The 17,660-nt window shown below is 44.6% G+C and overlaps 1 protein-coding gene across 1 annotated transcript in view; it reads left to right on the top strand.

Moving 5' to 3' along the window:
* LOC126457197 (Y+L amino acid transporter 2) overlaps window positions 1-17,660 on the top strand; it is a 319,752-nt gene that overhangs the window by 228,591 nt on the left and 73,501 nt on the right. Inside the window, exon 2 of the mRNA XM_050093296.1 lies at window positions 317-535. Coding sequence (XP_049949253.1) covers window positions 317-535 — 219 coding nt within the window. The remainder of the gene's footprint in view (window positions 1-316; window positions 536-17,660) is intronic.

Here is a 17,660-nt window from a genome sequence, read left to right as displayed (position 1 = left end):
ACTACAGATTTCTCATACACTGCTAATAACCATAATTTTTCCTGGCTATGATAAGCTTTTTCTTGTCACTTATAAAATTTAGTTATAGTGTCACGTGTCGAAACTGACCAACTGGTTAATGTAAAAAAGCTGTTTTAGTGTCTTGCACCCCTATCCCCCACTTCGCCATCCGACCTATGGCTAAATTTCTGCCGATGTCCACGCCACAATTCAGTCAACGCTGGGAAGTTTTATTAATGTACTGAGTGTCTAGATTTTTATGTAAGCTAGGTAGGACTGGAGGAGAGATGTTACAACTCGCCACTGTGTGTTGCAGGGACGATGATCCCCAAGTCCGGGGGCGACTACGCGTACATCAGCGAGGCGTTCGGGGCGCTGCCCGCCTTCCTGTACCTGTGGGTGGCGCTGTTCGTGATCGTGCCCACGGGCAACGCCATCACGGCGCTCACGTTCGCCCAGTACATCCTGCAGCCCGCGTGGCCCACCTGTGAGCCGCCCTACGCCGCCGTCCGACTCGTCGCCGCCCTCGTCACCAGTATGTATAGCGCTGTCAATAGTCTACCTCACCTCTCTCTCTCTCTCTCTCTCTCTCTCTCTCTCTCTCTCTCTCTCCCTCCCTCTCTCCTTCTCCCTCTCTCTCGCTCTCTCCTTCTCTCTCTCCTTCTCTCTCTCTCTCCTTCTCTCTCTCTCTCTCTCTCTCCTTCTCTCTCTCTCTCTCGCTCTCTCCTTCTCTCTCTCTCTCTCTCTCTCTCTCTCTCTCTCTCTCTCTCTCTCTCTCTCTCTCGCTCTCTCCTTCTCTCTCTCTCTCTCTCTCTCTCTCTCTCTCGCTCTCTCCTTCTCTCTCTCTCTCTCCCTCGCTCTCTCCTTCTCTCTCTCGCTCTCCCTCGCTCTCTCCTTCTCTCTCTCTCTCTCCTTCTCTCTCTCTCTCTCGCTCTCTCTCTCCTTCTCTCTCTCCTTCTCTCTCTCTCTCTCGCTCTCGCTTTTTCCTTCTCTCCCAGCGCATTAAAGTTTCTTTTGCTTTCTACTGTCTTCAATTATCGTTGCAGCGACTATACATGCAGGATGTCTCAAACCTTTTGGGTCAAAATTGAAGCACGCAATAGTGGCTGCACAACCAATTACATTGTGATAGTTGGAATGGATATTTATTGTGTTATGAACATACACGTAGTACATAGCATAACAACAGCGTAGCTCATAGTAATTGTTTAAAGTGACGATCGCCAGTCTCTATGCATGCATGGCAACGGCGCATGAAATTCGGACGTACTCTCTCAAAGATCCCTGGTGTCTGTTGCACCAGGAGATCAGTGGCTTGGATCCTAGCACGCAGGTCTTCACTCGTTTCATTCACCAACGTCTTGACGTAACTCCAGAGGAAAATGTCCAGATGTAGCATATCGTGCTGGGGATGGGACACGACTGCCCTTCCAATCCAGCGATGAGGGTACGAGTTGTTTAGGTGCTCGCGAACATCAGCATCGAAGTGGGCTTGTGCACCACTCGTGATCAAACTACTGCATTTCGCCGACAGCGTGGGCTACAGTCTGGGGACTGTGGCAGCATATCTCGGAGGAACACCGGCTAACATGGACTGGTCACACGGGGAGGCAGCAAATAAGATGCTATTAGCTGATCTTGGACAATCCCCACCCATAAGTTGACAGAGAATCGGTGCTGGCGGCCACCGACCTGGGTGGCGTGGCGATGGTCCTCACTCCAGAAATAGCTGTTCCGGCTGTTGAAAACACCATCACTGGTGGATGAGGCCTCATTCGTGAACAATACTATACTATTATGTGGGATACGCTGAGTGTCGACAACACAATAAATACGCATTTCCGACCGTTAGTTCCCTAATTCAATTTAATCGCTTGTGGACCCCTGTTTCAATCCGACCCATAACGTTTGTGATATCCTGTGTACGAGTCCTAACAAAAAGGTATGCCCAAACTTTCAGGAAACATTCCTCAAATACAGAGGAATAAAGTGTGCTATATTACCATGGGTACGGAAACGCTTTGTTCCCATGTCAGAGCTTCGTTCCTACTACTCTTCATAATCAAATTTCTCCTTTGATCACCAGACCCTGCTGCCGCGCCTTCACAAAAACATCCTACATTCCCTAAACCTATTAACACTCCATATCCTGTTCCAATGCAGCTTCGACCGTCTAACTCCGCCAGACAGTGGGAACCGTCCCGATATTTATCCGTCCTATCCGCTATAAATCTTCATCCGATCCTACTCCACATCACGGTTCCCGTCCCCTTTTCTCCTCACCTCGCACACCAAACTCCTCGCACCTATGTCATCCCACCATTCAACCTAACAGCTACCTTCATCTCCACAGTTTCATACCTAACGAATCCCTATAATTTTCTACCGACACCCCTCCTCTCGAAGGCCGGCCGGAGTGGCCGTGAGGTTCTAGGCGCTACAGTCTGGAACCGAACGATCGCTACGGTCGCAGGTTCGAATCCTGCCTCGGGCATGGATGTGTGTGATGTCCTTAGGTTAGTTAGGTTTAATTAGTTCTAAATTCTAGGCGACTGATGACCTCAGAAGTTGTCACATAGTGCTCAGAGCCATTTGCCAGCCCTCCTCTCGAAACCCTTTTCTCGCAGTGTACGTCCTTCGGCTTTTAAGCAGAAGTGCAGTGCTGTTTCTTCGAGGAATGCCACCTTCTCCGCGATGTGCATTTAAATATATATATTTTTACTTCTTTCTTTTAATTCTTTGATTTTAATTATAAAAATAAATCTTAATTTTTTTTGAAGAGAAAGTCTTGGCTACAAACCAGGCTTTATTATATTTTGCCAATATCGCTTTTCGCGTTCTTCAAGGCATCTTCAGATTTCCAGCACAAGCGTTAAACACGCAGACTGCCGTATATGCAAAAGTCTTAGCAGGCAAACACTATTGTCAATATTTTTAGAAAATTGCATGGTGCCCTGGTATAAAATAGCGTTGAATACCCGGGAAATACATGTACCTCAGTAGGTAGTTCCCTTTGTCGAGTTTTAAGAGACTCCGTGCAGTGCCTTTATAGAATATATGGCGCAAACGAAAACACACCAGAAACTGGGTCAGGCATACAGAAATGCATCACAGAATGTAAACATGTACAACGGCATTTCTTACGTGTTTACATTTTGTGATGCGTTTCTGTAGGCTTCGTCCTGATTTTGGTGTCTCGTTCGAAAGCACTGCGCCATATGCTCTGCATTGGAACTGCGCGAAGTCTCTTAAAACTCGACCAGGACAACTACCTACTGAGGTCTTTTATGTATTTTACATGTGGCTTCCAGCGTACTCAACAGTATTTCACATCAGAGAACCACGCAACGTTCTTAAAATATTGACAACGGTGTTTGCCTGCTAAGACATTTTGCATGGATAGCAGCTTATGTGTTCAAAACCTGTTGTGCCAGATAATCGGAAGGTGTCTTAAACTGGGCGAAACGCGTTATTGCCAAAAGATAAAATAATAAAGTCCGTTTTCTAGTCAAGACTGTTTATCTCTCCAAAACATTTGACTGGTTCCTGTTTCACCCTGCTATGAGTTAGAAAAAATTCTGTAACGTTCTTAATGTCTTCATGTAAACTAGACAAAGCTCATCTTTATTTATAACAGGTGCGGCAGTGCAAGGGGCGATTTTGTAAACTCTACCCTCAGTACAAATTTATTAACAGTAATATAATGGGAATACAAAATGAATTTGTAGTGTCCTGCGGTTGGCGGGTAAGAACTAACGATCAAGTCTGAACACACTTTACTTAACTAAACGCCTTCTTTGCGTACACTGACTTCCAAACGCAAGAACAACAAAAAGCACAACAATTCTTGTGGTGGCAAAAGCGAAATCAGAGTACAAGACAATGAAAAGAAATAATAACCAAAATACAACTCTACACAATTACAAAGAGGCGCTACACCCAACAAAATACAACTTTCTACTGAAGGCTATGGTAAGTGTCTACTAGGTTAGAACCGGTGTAGCTTCACATGAAGGTCTCCCTCTCTTCTTTACAGTCCGATCCACGATTCTGCAATATATTGCCGCAAACTGTGTAGTTCCGAAGTTTTCTTTTCAGGAAGTCCAAGACATTTTGTCTTGTGCACACACACTCTAGCAGTAGAACATTTTCTGTATCCAGAAAGGCCCGTACAGGACCTGCAACATGCGGTCATGCATTATCCTGCTGAAATGTAGGGTTTCGCAGGGATCGAATGAAGTGTAGAGCTACGGGTCGTAACATCTGGAATGTCACGTCCAGTGTTCAAAGTGTCGTCAATGCGAACAAGAGGTGACCGAAACCCGTAACCAATGGCACCCCATACCATCACACCGGGTGATACGCCGGTATGGCGATGACGAATACACGTTTCCAATGTGCATTCACCGCGATGTCGCCAAACACGGATACGACCATCATGATGCTGTAAACAGAACCTGGATTCATCCGAAAAAATGACGTTTTGCCATTCGTGCACCCAGGTTCGTCGTTGAGTACACCATCGCAGGCGCTCCTGTCTGTGATGCAGTCAAGGGTAACCGCAACCATGGTCTCCGAACTGATAGTCCATGCTGTTGCGAACGTCGTCGAACTGTTCGTGCAAATGGTTGTTGTCCTGCGAACGTCCGCATCTGTTGACTCAGGGATCGAGACGTGGCTGCACGATTCGTTACAGCCATGCGGATAAGATAGCTGCCATCTCGACTGCTACTGATACGAGGCCGTTGGGATCCAGCACGGCGTTCCGTATTACCCTCCTGAACCTACCGATTCCATATTCTGCCAACAGTCATTGGATCTCGACCAAAGCAAGCAGCAATGTCGCGATACGATAAACCGCAATCGCGATAGGCTACAACCCGACCTTTATCAAAGTCGGAAACGTGATGGTACGCATTTCTCCTTACAACAGCATCTACTTCCTGTCGGTTAAATTTCGCGTCTGTAGCACATCATCTTCATGGTGTAGCAATTTTAATGGCCAGTAGTGTATAATTGGATAGGCCGTATTTTCATGACACTGTAGATGCTGAGATAGAATGAAGGTAGAAGGGAACTGTTCATTGGTAAATTTGAGAGCAAAAAAAATATTTACTGCCGACAGAAGAACGGAAAATGGAGGGAAATGGAGAAAATCTTAATCGGTACCCGACTGGTGTTGCCGTCATGATGGCCTGGAAGGACACCTATGGCTATTCAAACTACTTGATATGCTGTCTGAGCGCAGAAATAAGGTAGACAGATTAGTGTTTAACGTCTGTCGTCATCGAGGTCGTGAGAGAGGGAGCAGAAACTCGGAATGTTACGAGAAGCGGGAAGGAAGCAGGCCGTGCCCTTTCAAAGAAGCCATCCCGGCATTAGCTTGGAGTGAGTTAGGGAAACCATGGAACACACAAATCTGGAAGGCCGGACGCGGACTTCAACTGCCGACCTCCCGTATTTGAGTCCAGTACGCTAACCACGGCACCACATCCCTTGGTCTATTTGAGCGACGTGGCTTCGTGGTTAGCACTGTGGCCTTAGGGAAGATCAGAATACCTAATCTCATTGAAGATTTCCATGGCTTACGTAAATGGAATAAGTCAAATGACGGAAAAAGGACAATGCTGGTTTTCTTTCCTATGAGAGCGTGTCCTCCATCTCTAACGACTACATCGTCGACGGGATGTTACACTCCCAGTCGTGCTTTCTTTCTTCCTTATGCAGTGTGAAGAGGGCGTCGTCGTTCGTTATTCTCTAGTTTCCTCCTCTGCAGTGGAGGACAGTACAGACTACACCGTATTCATGGTGTTAGCATATTTGCTTTGAGAACATGAGTAATCAGAACTTTTTATTTGATTACGTCTCCAGTACAACGCAGTACAGTGCCTCAATCGCCTATGTGTACGCGCATCGCTTGGTTGACCTGTACTGTTATTTATTCGTCATGTTTATTCAATGCACTGTTTGTCCGCTGCACTTGGTGAACTTGCTCCAGAAAAAATGCGAATGCGGTGGCACACAAAACGTGTGTTAGTGCTACGAAGCGCTTCGTTCGAGCATGAAGCAACCGCGCAGTTTTTTCAGACTGCATCTGAAACTTTTTTAGTATGATTAGTATAATGGAAGCAGATTGTATAGTTACAGCGCGCAACGATTTCTCTGTAAGGCGAACTGTTTCAGCTCTCACAAATCGATAAAATAAAATAAAAATACCTCTAGTGACTGGGAGGTAATTCATGACGTAGCACAAATTTGTTCCTGCATTATCTGTATGCTATAGCAAGCGGGCGTTTTGCGGTTCTCAGTGAAATCACATTACAGGCGTGAACGCAGCCCTGTAAAATGTGTCAATGGCCGTGAAGCAGGTCGGTGGGCGCCGACCACCGAACCATAAATCTCCAGCTGGCTAGCCGTTGAATGGGTTTATTCATCGACTAGCAGAATTCCGACGGCGTGGATTTGTTGAAAGAGGAATGTTTTATGTAAAGCGCGTTTGGTCCGCTTTGATACGGACTCCTTTATATCGATTTTTACTTACGCCCCACTGTTTAAAGCGAGCTATCATTTGAATTACGAAAAAATTGTTAATGCCACCATAATCAATAGTTTCTGTTTGCATTAGTGAAAATAAGATAATTTCTCTCTTCCTTCCTTCGACCAAAAGTAAATTCGTTTAAGAAGGCAGAATCATCTTTAGTGATTTGTTGGGAACATTCTGGGTTCCTTACAGGAGTATTACGGCCACTCAACTGAATTTTTACGGTTCTGTACCTCAGTAGGTAAAAGCGGAAACCGACAGGATCACTTGTCTGCCTGTCTGTTTTTTCGTCTGACTGTTGAGACACCTCTTTCTCAGGAACAGATATTGAGGTATCATCTTGAATTACAGGATGATCAAAAAGAATCATCCGATTTGGCACGTCTATATTTCTGAAACTCATAAACGTATACAATGAATTTCTTTTTTCATACCTTTTCATGGGTGCTCAATATGCCCCCCTTGATGCACGGCATACGTCAGTACGGTACTAAATTTACTCTGCAGCGAGCATGTCTTGAGTTACAGCTTCTACAGCTGCTGTTGTGCGATGTCTCAGTTCATTCGTTGCTGTTGGTAACGGAGACACATAGTCTTTTATGAACACCCACAAGAAATAATCACATACAGTTAGGTCTGGTGACCTTTGAGGCCACTAATGCAAGGCTGAATCGTTTAGTCCGGTGCGACCGATCATCGCTCAATAATTCTTTGATTTAAAAATTCCTGCACTTGCAGATGCCAGTGTGGCGGTGTCCCATCCTGTTGGTAAATGAATTCGTTCGAATCAGCCTGCAACTGTGGGACAAGAAAGTTCTCAAGCATATCGAGATATGTGCTTCCTTTAATAGTGTTCTCGGCAAAGAGAAATGGCCGAGCGTTCTAAGGCGCTGCAGCCATTCCCGCGAACCTGCACAAAACACATTAAATTTTGGAGAGTCCCTCTCATGTTGTGCAATTTCGTGTGGTTCTTCCGTTCCCCATATGCTCACATTATGACGGTTCAGCTTTCCATTTAAATGGATTGTTGCTTCGTCACTAAACACTAAGCATGGAAGAAAACTGTCACCCTTCATCTTGGCAAGAACGAAATTATTGAACTCCACACAATGTGATCCATCTGATAAAAGGGAATGAAAAAGAAGTTTCAAATAGCGATGATAATGGTGTCTCGTGACTTACACTTTTATATACAATAATCTCAGTTCTGAGACTCTTATCACAAGATAAAACCACCGCTTTTTGATCGTATATTTGTACAGGATGTATCAGAAACTGTTATATTAACTGTGGGGGCAATTTCTTCGTACCAAATCAAGAAAGTCCTTCGTTTTGTAAGTTATTGATGAACGAACATTGTACAAAGAACTCAGAGCAAAAACACAAGTTTCAAATGTTCTCTCATTGCTACCTACACACGATGCTCTGCTGCAACATTTGTAGGAGGATGGAAATCCTAAAGATACAATGAAGACTAGGCGTCAGCCGCACCTTAAAATTAGTATGAGGGCTGTCTGGCAGGTCCCTATGCTGTCCTAAGCGCCGTCAACAAGAAATTTATTAGGACCACCCATCCAGACTTGCAATACGACGTACCCCTGAAAGAGCATCTAGTTCCGGCACTTTAGTCACATTATTTCAGATGCGTTGAATGATATCTGGCATGAAGGATGGCTAAATGGGGGTGTGGGGAACCTATTCCAACATCAGCATGTTCCTCTGAACCCAATACTTTGGATTACTATTTTTGGGGCCTAAAACATTTGGTTTATTCAGCAAAGATACTTAATGCAGAGACGCTTTGTAAACTTACCGTGCAAGTGTGCGAAACGATATGAAAATGTTTGAGAGAATACGAAAGAGTGACCCATCGAGTGCATGCTTGTGTAGTGGAAGTGCTATTGAACATTTGTTATATGTTTCAGGCTTTAGAACGTTTTAAAATCTTCTTGTGAATAAGAACAGACTGGAGGATTTTCGAAAATACATTTATATTGACTTTTATCATTAAATTGGTATGAGAAAACCAACCCATCATTTCTGAGGTATTCGATATATACAGCGAGTGGAAAAATAAGAAAAGCATTCTGAAGACATGGTCGAATGTCAGTGTAACTTACACACGGTCGGAAAGAATGTAAATGATTAGCGTTGCAGTCTCTGTGACTGTTAATCAGTGTTGTTCGTATTCAGTGATGTTACCAGGCGTGCAAGGGTATATGACTGGCGTGAACAGGGTCACGTGTTGAGTGATCACTGTTAAGGAGACGGAGATGGTGCGTAATCGTGTGAGACAGCGAAATCAGCATCTGACAAATTGAAACGGGCGTGTCCATTTGGCCGGGTTATCAAATCGTGCAGTACCCAAATATGTGGGACATTAGAATGTGATGACAGTGCCCGGATGTTTGACTCCACGGGAACCTTAGGGCAGGCGTACTCGTCGTCAAGGTGGACCACGTCTGAAGACCACAAAGGAGGATCGCCGTACTATGCACCAAGCACATCGTAACCCCTTCACATATGCGTCTGCCTTGCTACAAAAAGCAATTTACTCCGTCGAACATTCTGTGTCGATCCTCACCATTGATTGGAGGCTAGCAACAGCCGAAACTAGGGAACTACAGTCTCGAGCATATACTGCCGTTAAAAACACAACACACACGGCTGCATCCGGACTGTCTGGAGTGTCGTGACAGGGAAGCATTTACTGCTGATGAATGGCTACACATTGGATTCAGCAATGAATCACGTTTCTGCATTCCCCCCCGATGACCATCATCAGCGAGTATGGCAGCAACCTGGAAGAGGCACAGTGGTGTTATTTCTGACGTCACGTTGTGAAGAGCCATCGGGTATGACTTAAGGTCAAGGCTGGTGGTGGATGAGGGAGGCCTGACGGCACAAACTGCTTCAGTTATTCCACCGCTGCAAAAAGTTCTCAGAGCTACATCCGTATATTCTAGCTTGGAACCATGTTTACCCAAGGATGACGGAACTTATCTTTACATAACGCTTAAAATATAATTGGTCCCTCCGTTTGAATGATCTATGTTTTTCAAAACTCTGTCCTTCCTGTTAAGCAATTTACACTACTGGCCACTAAAATTGCTACACCACGAAGATGACATGCTACAGACGCGAAATTTAACCGACAGGAAGAACATGCTGTGATATGCAAATGATTAGCTTTTCAGAGCATTCACACAAGGTTGGTGCCGGTGGCGACACCTACAACGTGCTGACATAAGGAAAGTTTCCAACCGATTTCTCATACACAAACAGCAGTTGACCAGCGTTGCCTGGTGAAACTTTGTTGTGATTCCTCGTGTAAGGAGGAGAAATGCGCACCATCACGTTTCCGACTTCGATAAAGGTCGGATTGTAGCCTATCGCAGTTGCGGTTTATCGTATAGCGACATTGCTGCTCGCGTTGGTCGAGATCCAATGACTGTTAGCAGAATATGGAATCGGTGGGTTCAGGAGGGTAATACGGAACGCCGTGCTGGATCCCAACGGCCTCGTATCATTAGCAGTCGAGATGACAGGCGTCTTATCCTCATGGCTGTAACGGATCGTGCAGCCACGTCTCGATCCCTGAGTCAACAGATGGGGACGTTCGCAAGACAACAACCATCTGCACGAACAGGTCGACAACGTTTGCAGCAGCATGGACTATCAGCTCGGAGACCATGGCTGCGGTTACCCTTGACGCTACATCACAGATAGGAGCGCCTGAGATGGTGTACTCAACGACGAACCTGGGTGCACGAATGGCAAAACGTCATTTTTTCGGATGAATCCAGGTTCCGTTTACAGCATCATGATGGTCGCATCCGTGTTTGGCGACATCGCGGTGAATGCACATTGGAAGCGTGTATTCGTCATCGTCATATTGGCGTATCACCCGGCGTGATGGTATGGGGTGCCATTGGTTACACGTCTCGGTCACCTCTTGTTTGCATTGACGGCACTTTGAACAGTGGACGTTACGTTTCAGATGTGTTACGATCTGTGGCTCTACCCTTCATTTGATCCCTGCGAAAGCCTACATTCCAGCAGGATGATGCACGACGGCATGTTGCAGGTCCTGTACGGGCCTTTCTGGATATAGAAAATGTTCGACTGCTGCCCTGGCCAGCACATTCTCCAGATCTCTGACCAATTGAAAACGTCTGGTCAATGGTGGCCGAGCAACTGGCTCGTCGCAATACGCCAGTCACTACTCTTGATGAACTTTGGTATCGTGTTGAAGCTGCATGGGCAGCCATCGAAGCTCTGTTTGACTCAATGCCCAGGCGTATCAAGGCCGTCATTACGGCCAGAGGTGGTTGTTCTGGGTAGTGATTTGTCAGGATCTATGCACCCAAATTGAGTGAAAATGTAATCACATGTCAGTTCTAGTATAATATACTTGTCCAATGAATACCCGTTTATCATCTGCATTTCTTCTCGGTGTAGCAATTTTAATGGCCCGTAGTGTAGAATGGTGCCATGCATGCCGACATAGAAAGCGCAGAAAAACTGAAAGCAGAAGCAAGACTTACTACTCCAACAGTGACATTCCTTAGATTTTTACGAAATGTTTAGGACTTCGAATATTAACAAGATGATTACGTAATGTTCTTTCCGTACCACCTGCCAGTAATCAAGTCCTCTCAGTCATTTTACTTTATACGCTGCCACTAAAGTAAGCTACCCAAATGTGACAATGATGGCACTGAATTACGGAGGACTACCGACACTTCCCAGCTCACTACAGTCCGATCCACGAACGATAGCAGTTCGCGCATGTCGAAGCACGGACGACGATTGCACTGTTGACGATGCCAAGCGTCAGTTGCGGTACGCTTGAAGAAAGCGTATGTCCAGCAAATTATGTCTCTCGCATACTTATGCAGAATTGATCACGTACCACCACAATCACCGTTGACAACTCGCGACAAGTGGAATCGAAATTCACTAAGCAAATCGCTACTATCACGTTTAATGCACGCATTAGCTACGGCATTCACAGCAGAGCGCTAAGAACATATTGAACGCTCGTTGATTGTAGGAGCGTACGTGACGTAGGTGCGCACAAAAAGCCTAAATTCGACTGACATCGTTTGTGACTCCACCTATAAGTATCCAAAGCCGGATGACTTGTTTATCGTTCCCGTGAATAAGTCTGTCTGTTAGCAGAAAACATATCAAAAACCCTAAAAGTAGTTCTTGAGATTATCATTAACAAACAGACAGAAAAACGCGGCAGGTAAATGTTCAAATGTGTGTGAATTTTTAAGGGACCAAACTGCTGAGGTCATCGGTCCCTAGATTTACACAGTACTTAACTAACTTATGCTAACAACAACACCACACCCATGCCCGAGCGAGGACTCGAACCTCCGGCGGGAGGGGACGCGCAGTCTGTGACATGCCGCCTCAAACAGCACGGCCACCCCGTGCGGCTGCAGCAAGTAACTTTAATTTATGTCGTGGAGAGATGCTGACCGTGGTGAACTAAAGAATGCTGTCTCACAAACGAACGCGTGTCTATCCTGACGCTACCTGTGTTACTGAGGTGACCACGTATTTTCTCGATACCGAAAGCAAATATTCGCAACGGAGGCAACATGTAAAGCTGATTGGTGTCCGCTGCCGATGGGTCCCTTTCGTGATCAGCGGAGTACACAAGGGGCACTGACCTTGGGCCTTTGGGGATGTATTTGTCAGGGTATACAAATGTTTGCTGTCGCCAGTCTGCCGTTGCTGAGGGTTTACACACACGAGACACGTCTGGGCGGTAGCGAGGGTTCGCCACAGACAGGCGCTCTGCGCACGTGATCTGATTCTGTAATGCTGCCGTGTCCCTGTTTTCCAAACTCTTTAATTAAAATAGATATGAAGCCCTTATCGCTACGTTTTCAATTCCTGGCCAGTTGGTTCATAATAATCACTGTGCGCAAGTTTGGTTTCGAAGTAGGGCAGACGTAGACTGTTGATCATGTAACAGCGTTTTAGAAAATGAGTGGAAGAAACAGAAACGTCATGAGAATCTTTTTGTAGCGAAGCTCAAATCACCACCTTCTCAAATTTCTCTGCGCTGTTACTGTTCTGGCGTTAACATTTACGAAGGTTAAGCGGGAGGTAATTTCCGAAGCGTTCGAAAACACACACACACACACACACACACACACAAGCAATCACAGTAGTGTTTATTGTTGATGCAAATATGCGCCATCTATGTACGTGTATAATTGGTTCCACTGATGAGAATCTTTCCTTAGAGAGGAACGAGTTTTCGCGTTCCCTCTTTCGTAGAAATCTGCGGCCTGTGATAAACAGCATCTTCATAGTCATGGCAATGCTGTCCAGCGAGGAATAGTTTGATTCTCGCGTCCTGATATTCCCACACTTATAAAAGCCTTGATTCATTTTTCCTGTGCCGCTCTGATTTACCAGCGGAAGACTATTTGGCGTATTATGAAGTCTTGTGCACAGCTCTTAATGAAAGACTGTAATCGTTCTCTCTTCCGTAATGTTGCTCCCAGCCACTACTCGCGGGCGTTACGATGAGCTTAAGATAGAGGATTAATATTTCTTTTTGACACCGTGATTAATTAGAATTCAGGGTAACCAGTACACTGAACACAGAAATTGTTGCACTGTTTGAGGAGAAACAGTTTACCGTTTAAGATTACTATTATAAAACCACTTGCAACGTGAGACCTCTGCCAAATTAAAGTGACTGAGAACACGAATCAAACGAGATTCACGAGAGAAGAAAGAACTGTCCCTCAAGTCCCTGAGGTCACAAGCGTTATTCGTAGCAGCAGTACGACCTTTGTATGGCGCATGCGCAAAATTGTAGCCGCAGTTTAGTTGTCAGTGCCTATATTTTACTTCTGGGTGGACACATGGTATTTATGTAACAGGATGTCGCCACAACACCACAGAAACAAAACCCTTGCCGCGATTAGGAGGAGTGGAATGAAATCCGTTCTCTGTATTCGTGTGTTTTTAACCGGAGGTGGAGACTGCGTTCAAAATTTCCCCCGGACGAACACGAAAACCACACTTAGCAGTTCTTTTTCTTCGTTGTCATCATAAGTTACTATTGTTTAATTTGTGTGATGCTGTAACGAAAGTGAAGGCAGTCTTTTTCCATGCCTCTTTTTATGTTACCGTGATGTGAAACAATAAGAAATAAAAATCGATGGGAACACTATTCTGAGAACATTACAGAAGATGGAAATGACATTTCTATACCGCAGTGAGAAATTTTGTTTCACATCGTAATATAAGCCGCACAGATGTTTCGACTGTTAACTATGTTATCAGTTGTAACCATTAAGCTATGGGTGCCCTTTTTTCTATACCGTTCCAGCCACTTTTAGGCGTTCGACAGACTGACACTCACCTGTCGACAAAATACGGGAGGCAATGATATGTGCAGGCTCTGTATTACGATGGTAACAGAAATCGGATGTCTTCTGTTGACATTAAAAGCTAACAGGACGGCAAATAATCAGAAAAAAATTAGTTGCTCATTTGTTATAAACTGGTAACTTTTTTCTATCGTACGAATACTTACAGTGACCTCCAGTATAGATGTTAACGACAAAGTGTCAAATGGTTCAAATGGCTCTAAGCACTATGGGACTTAATATCTGAGGTCATCAGTCCCCTAGACTTAGAACTACTTAAACTTAACTAACCTAAGAACAGCACACACATCCATGCCCGAGGAAGGATTCGAACCTGCGACTGTAGCAGCAACGCGGTTCCGGACTGAAGCTCCTAGAACCGCTTGGCCACAGCGGCCGACAAAGTGTCAAATCAAGTCATTGAATAGAATTGAGTGGTACCAGTTTTCTCGAGCCTGTCGAATAATTGGGGTGAAAGGAGCGGGAAGGAAACGGAATGGGAAAGAGATGGGAAGGAAATAATGACTTCCAGCAGCACAGGGCACTGCAGCAGTGCAACAGAGAGAGTTGCGTATGTCGGACCGTTGCGGTGCGGCGAGCGGGAACTTGGGAATTTGGGTCTGACGGAAAGTGTGTCTGGATGTCCGAGGCGGTTCGAGACGTGGAGCATTCGGGTTCGAATCCCGGTCTGAGACAAACGTTCAACTCTCGCCTTTGCATTGCCGCAATGCCCTGTTCGACTGGAAGTCATTATTTTCTCCCTGTGTATTTCACATCCCGTTTCGCTCCCATTCCTTTCATCCCACATATTCACTGTAAAAGACTGCCTAGACATTAAATAGAATTCCAAGAACTTTTAGGCGAGATCTCTAATTTAATACTTTTCTTAGGAAATGTATTAAACACCTAGGTATTTTACAAAATGCAAAATGGACACAGCAAAGAGTAAAATTACAGCGAAATAGTATGTTCAACGAGAAATTTCTATATTTAATGATAGTTCAATTAAAATAGGAAAATCATCACAATTCTATCTGAAAATTGGCTTATCTGAAATAGATGTGTTTTAATAGTCTTCAAAAATTTTGTAATATGTAATAAGCAATTGAACAACAAGAGCTTTAACAATTACTATATGTGTACAATAAACTATAATTAAATCTACACTATAATTTAGTCCCTTATAGCGATCTTCTGTTAGACAAACACTGTTTCTTGCATAATTACTTCTCATTTAACAACTGCATTTGTACGATCAAGTACATTCAGTAATCACGTGTGGCCTCCACTTTAGCGAAAGTGGCACCCTGACACAGCTGAACTACAACAGAGCTGGTCTGAAACTGTTAGAACGATGTTGTCAGCGGATTTTGCAGCCGTCAAAATGTTTAAATTGTCTTTCTTTCATGCGTAACCCTGATTTTAAACGGCTAGGCAAAGCATTAAGTAAGATACATTTCATATCTTACTTCACGATATTTTATATATTGTCTAGGGATTCCATAAAATGTCGGATTACGCAGTTCCCGGCAACGTAGGCATATGGCCTTAAGTTCCGAAAATTTTGCTCTAAACTTCCCGAAAACTAATTTGTATTCCTTCCTTTGGCGCACGTGTTATAATGTTTGGAATATTTAAGATAAATTTTCTTTGCTCGTAAATACACATGTGTTTGATGGGGCAAATCTACGCCAGGTGCGTGGACTTCTGATGAATTAATCACGTTGTTAACTTGACGCGCAAGTGGGATTTGCTGCTTCATCAGAAATGAGCTTCAGAAGTAACAACGTTTTCGCAGACTTAGGCAGCATTACATTCAGTATGGTGGCAGACGTCAGTGCATATTTATCATGGGTGCGTGCATCTTTCTCATGCCACAAATGAGCCATATATCGTGTCAAATTTGTGTGTGGCGATATGTTATAGTGGAAAATATATGTATGTATCGTTGTTCTATTTATGTGTCATACGATGATGAGACACTGAATCGAATTGGAGTGATGGAGGGGGGAGGGGGGGAGACAAATGCATAAGTACAATGAACAGTTCAGATGGATGAATCTTGCTGTAGTTACGCAGAGTTGAAGAGACTTGTACAGAATAGACTAGTGTGGATCATCAAACCGGCTTCGGACTGAACACCACAACACGTTCACGATGATGAGCCCATAATTGAAGATAGCAGTCATAATCAAGTACACCTCTGTTATACATCCTAAATGTATTTCTTCCTGTATATATAACAGTTAAAGGGCATGCGGATAAGGTAATAGGCGACAGTCTAAATCCAAAGGCTCAGAGTCCTATCCTTAGTTAGTCTTAGGATTGGTTCTGTAACGTATCGCTTCTCTTACCTGAAGCAGCAGTCTGCATAAATGAAAAATATCAATTTTGGAGTCGACGTTAAACTGTAGCCCCTGCTGCAGACCTCTCTGTGCATCTTTTCATAGATGGTTGCGGGGCTCGCCTCTTCGATACAGGATGTCAAATTAAACACCTTTCAGCCGTCTAGTTTCCAAACTTACTTTATTTGGCTGCTAGTTTGCCATCTTCAGGTCCCTAACCGACGAATAGGAAGATTCCATCTCGGTTCTGTCAAAATAGGGACCAGCAATTACTGGTAGTAGCAGATTTCTGCTTGCCATCGCGATCACGTCACACATCATCTGCCGAATCGGCAGGAGAGCCTGAAGAGGGCGTAGTAAATCGCCGAAACTGGTAGCCAAAGCCGCGCCGGATTAGCCGAGCGGTTTAAGGCGCTGCACTCAGACTGTGCGGCTGATCCCGGCGGAGGTTCGAGTCCTCCCTCGGGCATGGGTGTGTGTGTTTGTCCTTACAATAGTTTAGGTTAAGTAGTGTGTAAGCTTAGGGACTGATGACCTTAGCAGTTAAGTCCCATAAGATTTGACACACATTTGAACATTTTTTGGTAGTCAAATAAAATAGGTTTGGAAACTGCACGGCTGAAAGGTGTTTAATTTGACATTCTGCCGCAAACCGCCATGCCAGTCAGTTCAAGTAAAGCCCTGCGTGTTCAGTCCTGACTTCCTGTTCATCTGAGCTTCTTTTTGTCTCAGCTCTGGACCTGGCATACACACTTAAAACACATCTTATAAACAACTCTTGAATCATTTGTAGGCGGCGATGAAATTATTATGTCTTGCTTTTCAACCGAAATCTGTCATGGAATAGCGCTCCCAAGAGGTTTGCAGGTAGTTCCTCACTCCCCCTCACTGTCGCTACTTACCCATTTTACTACATTACACGATCACTGGATAGTACTGATTAGGTTTCCAATGCGTCTATTCGCGCCTCTCGTCACACAAAGTAGAAAGAACACAAAGTCAAAGTTGTTCAGTTTATAAAATTTTCACTTTACCCGCTACAGCAGAGTGGTTAGTGTCGTTTCCTTCGGGCGGAAGGGTTCGTGGTCTATTCCCGGTACCTTTTCTGGAACGGAGTACACACAGCCTCTTCAAGCCTAAAGTGGAACTGCTTGAAGAAAGAAGCAGCGGCACAATGAGGATTCATTTAACGGCAATAATGGGTGGGGGGATTGGCGACTTGCTGATCACATGTCCCACGATCATATATCGCCCCTTGTACTGCCTGGTAGGCAGCGGTCAGCCAGTAGGAACAGGTCTAAGGCCTTCCCCTTGAGTGGTTTTACTACATTTTACTGAGGAAAATAATAATGCAATGCCGGAAAA

Source organism: Schistocerca serialis, chromosome 2 (genome assembly GCF_023864345.2).
Source record: "Schistocerca serialis cubense isolate TAMUIC-IGC-003099 chromosome 2, iqSchSeri2.2, whole genome shotgun sequence".
Lineage (NCBI taxonomy): Eukaryota > Metazoa > Arthropoda > Insecta > Orthoptera > Acrididae > Schistocerca > Schistocerca serialis.
The sequence above is the reverse complement of the archived record's forward strand: the minus strand, read 5'-3'. Positions and strand labels throughout refer to the sequence as shown.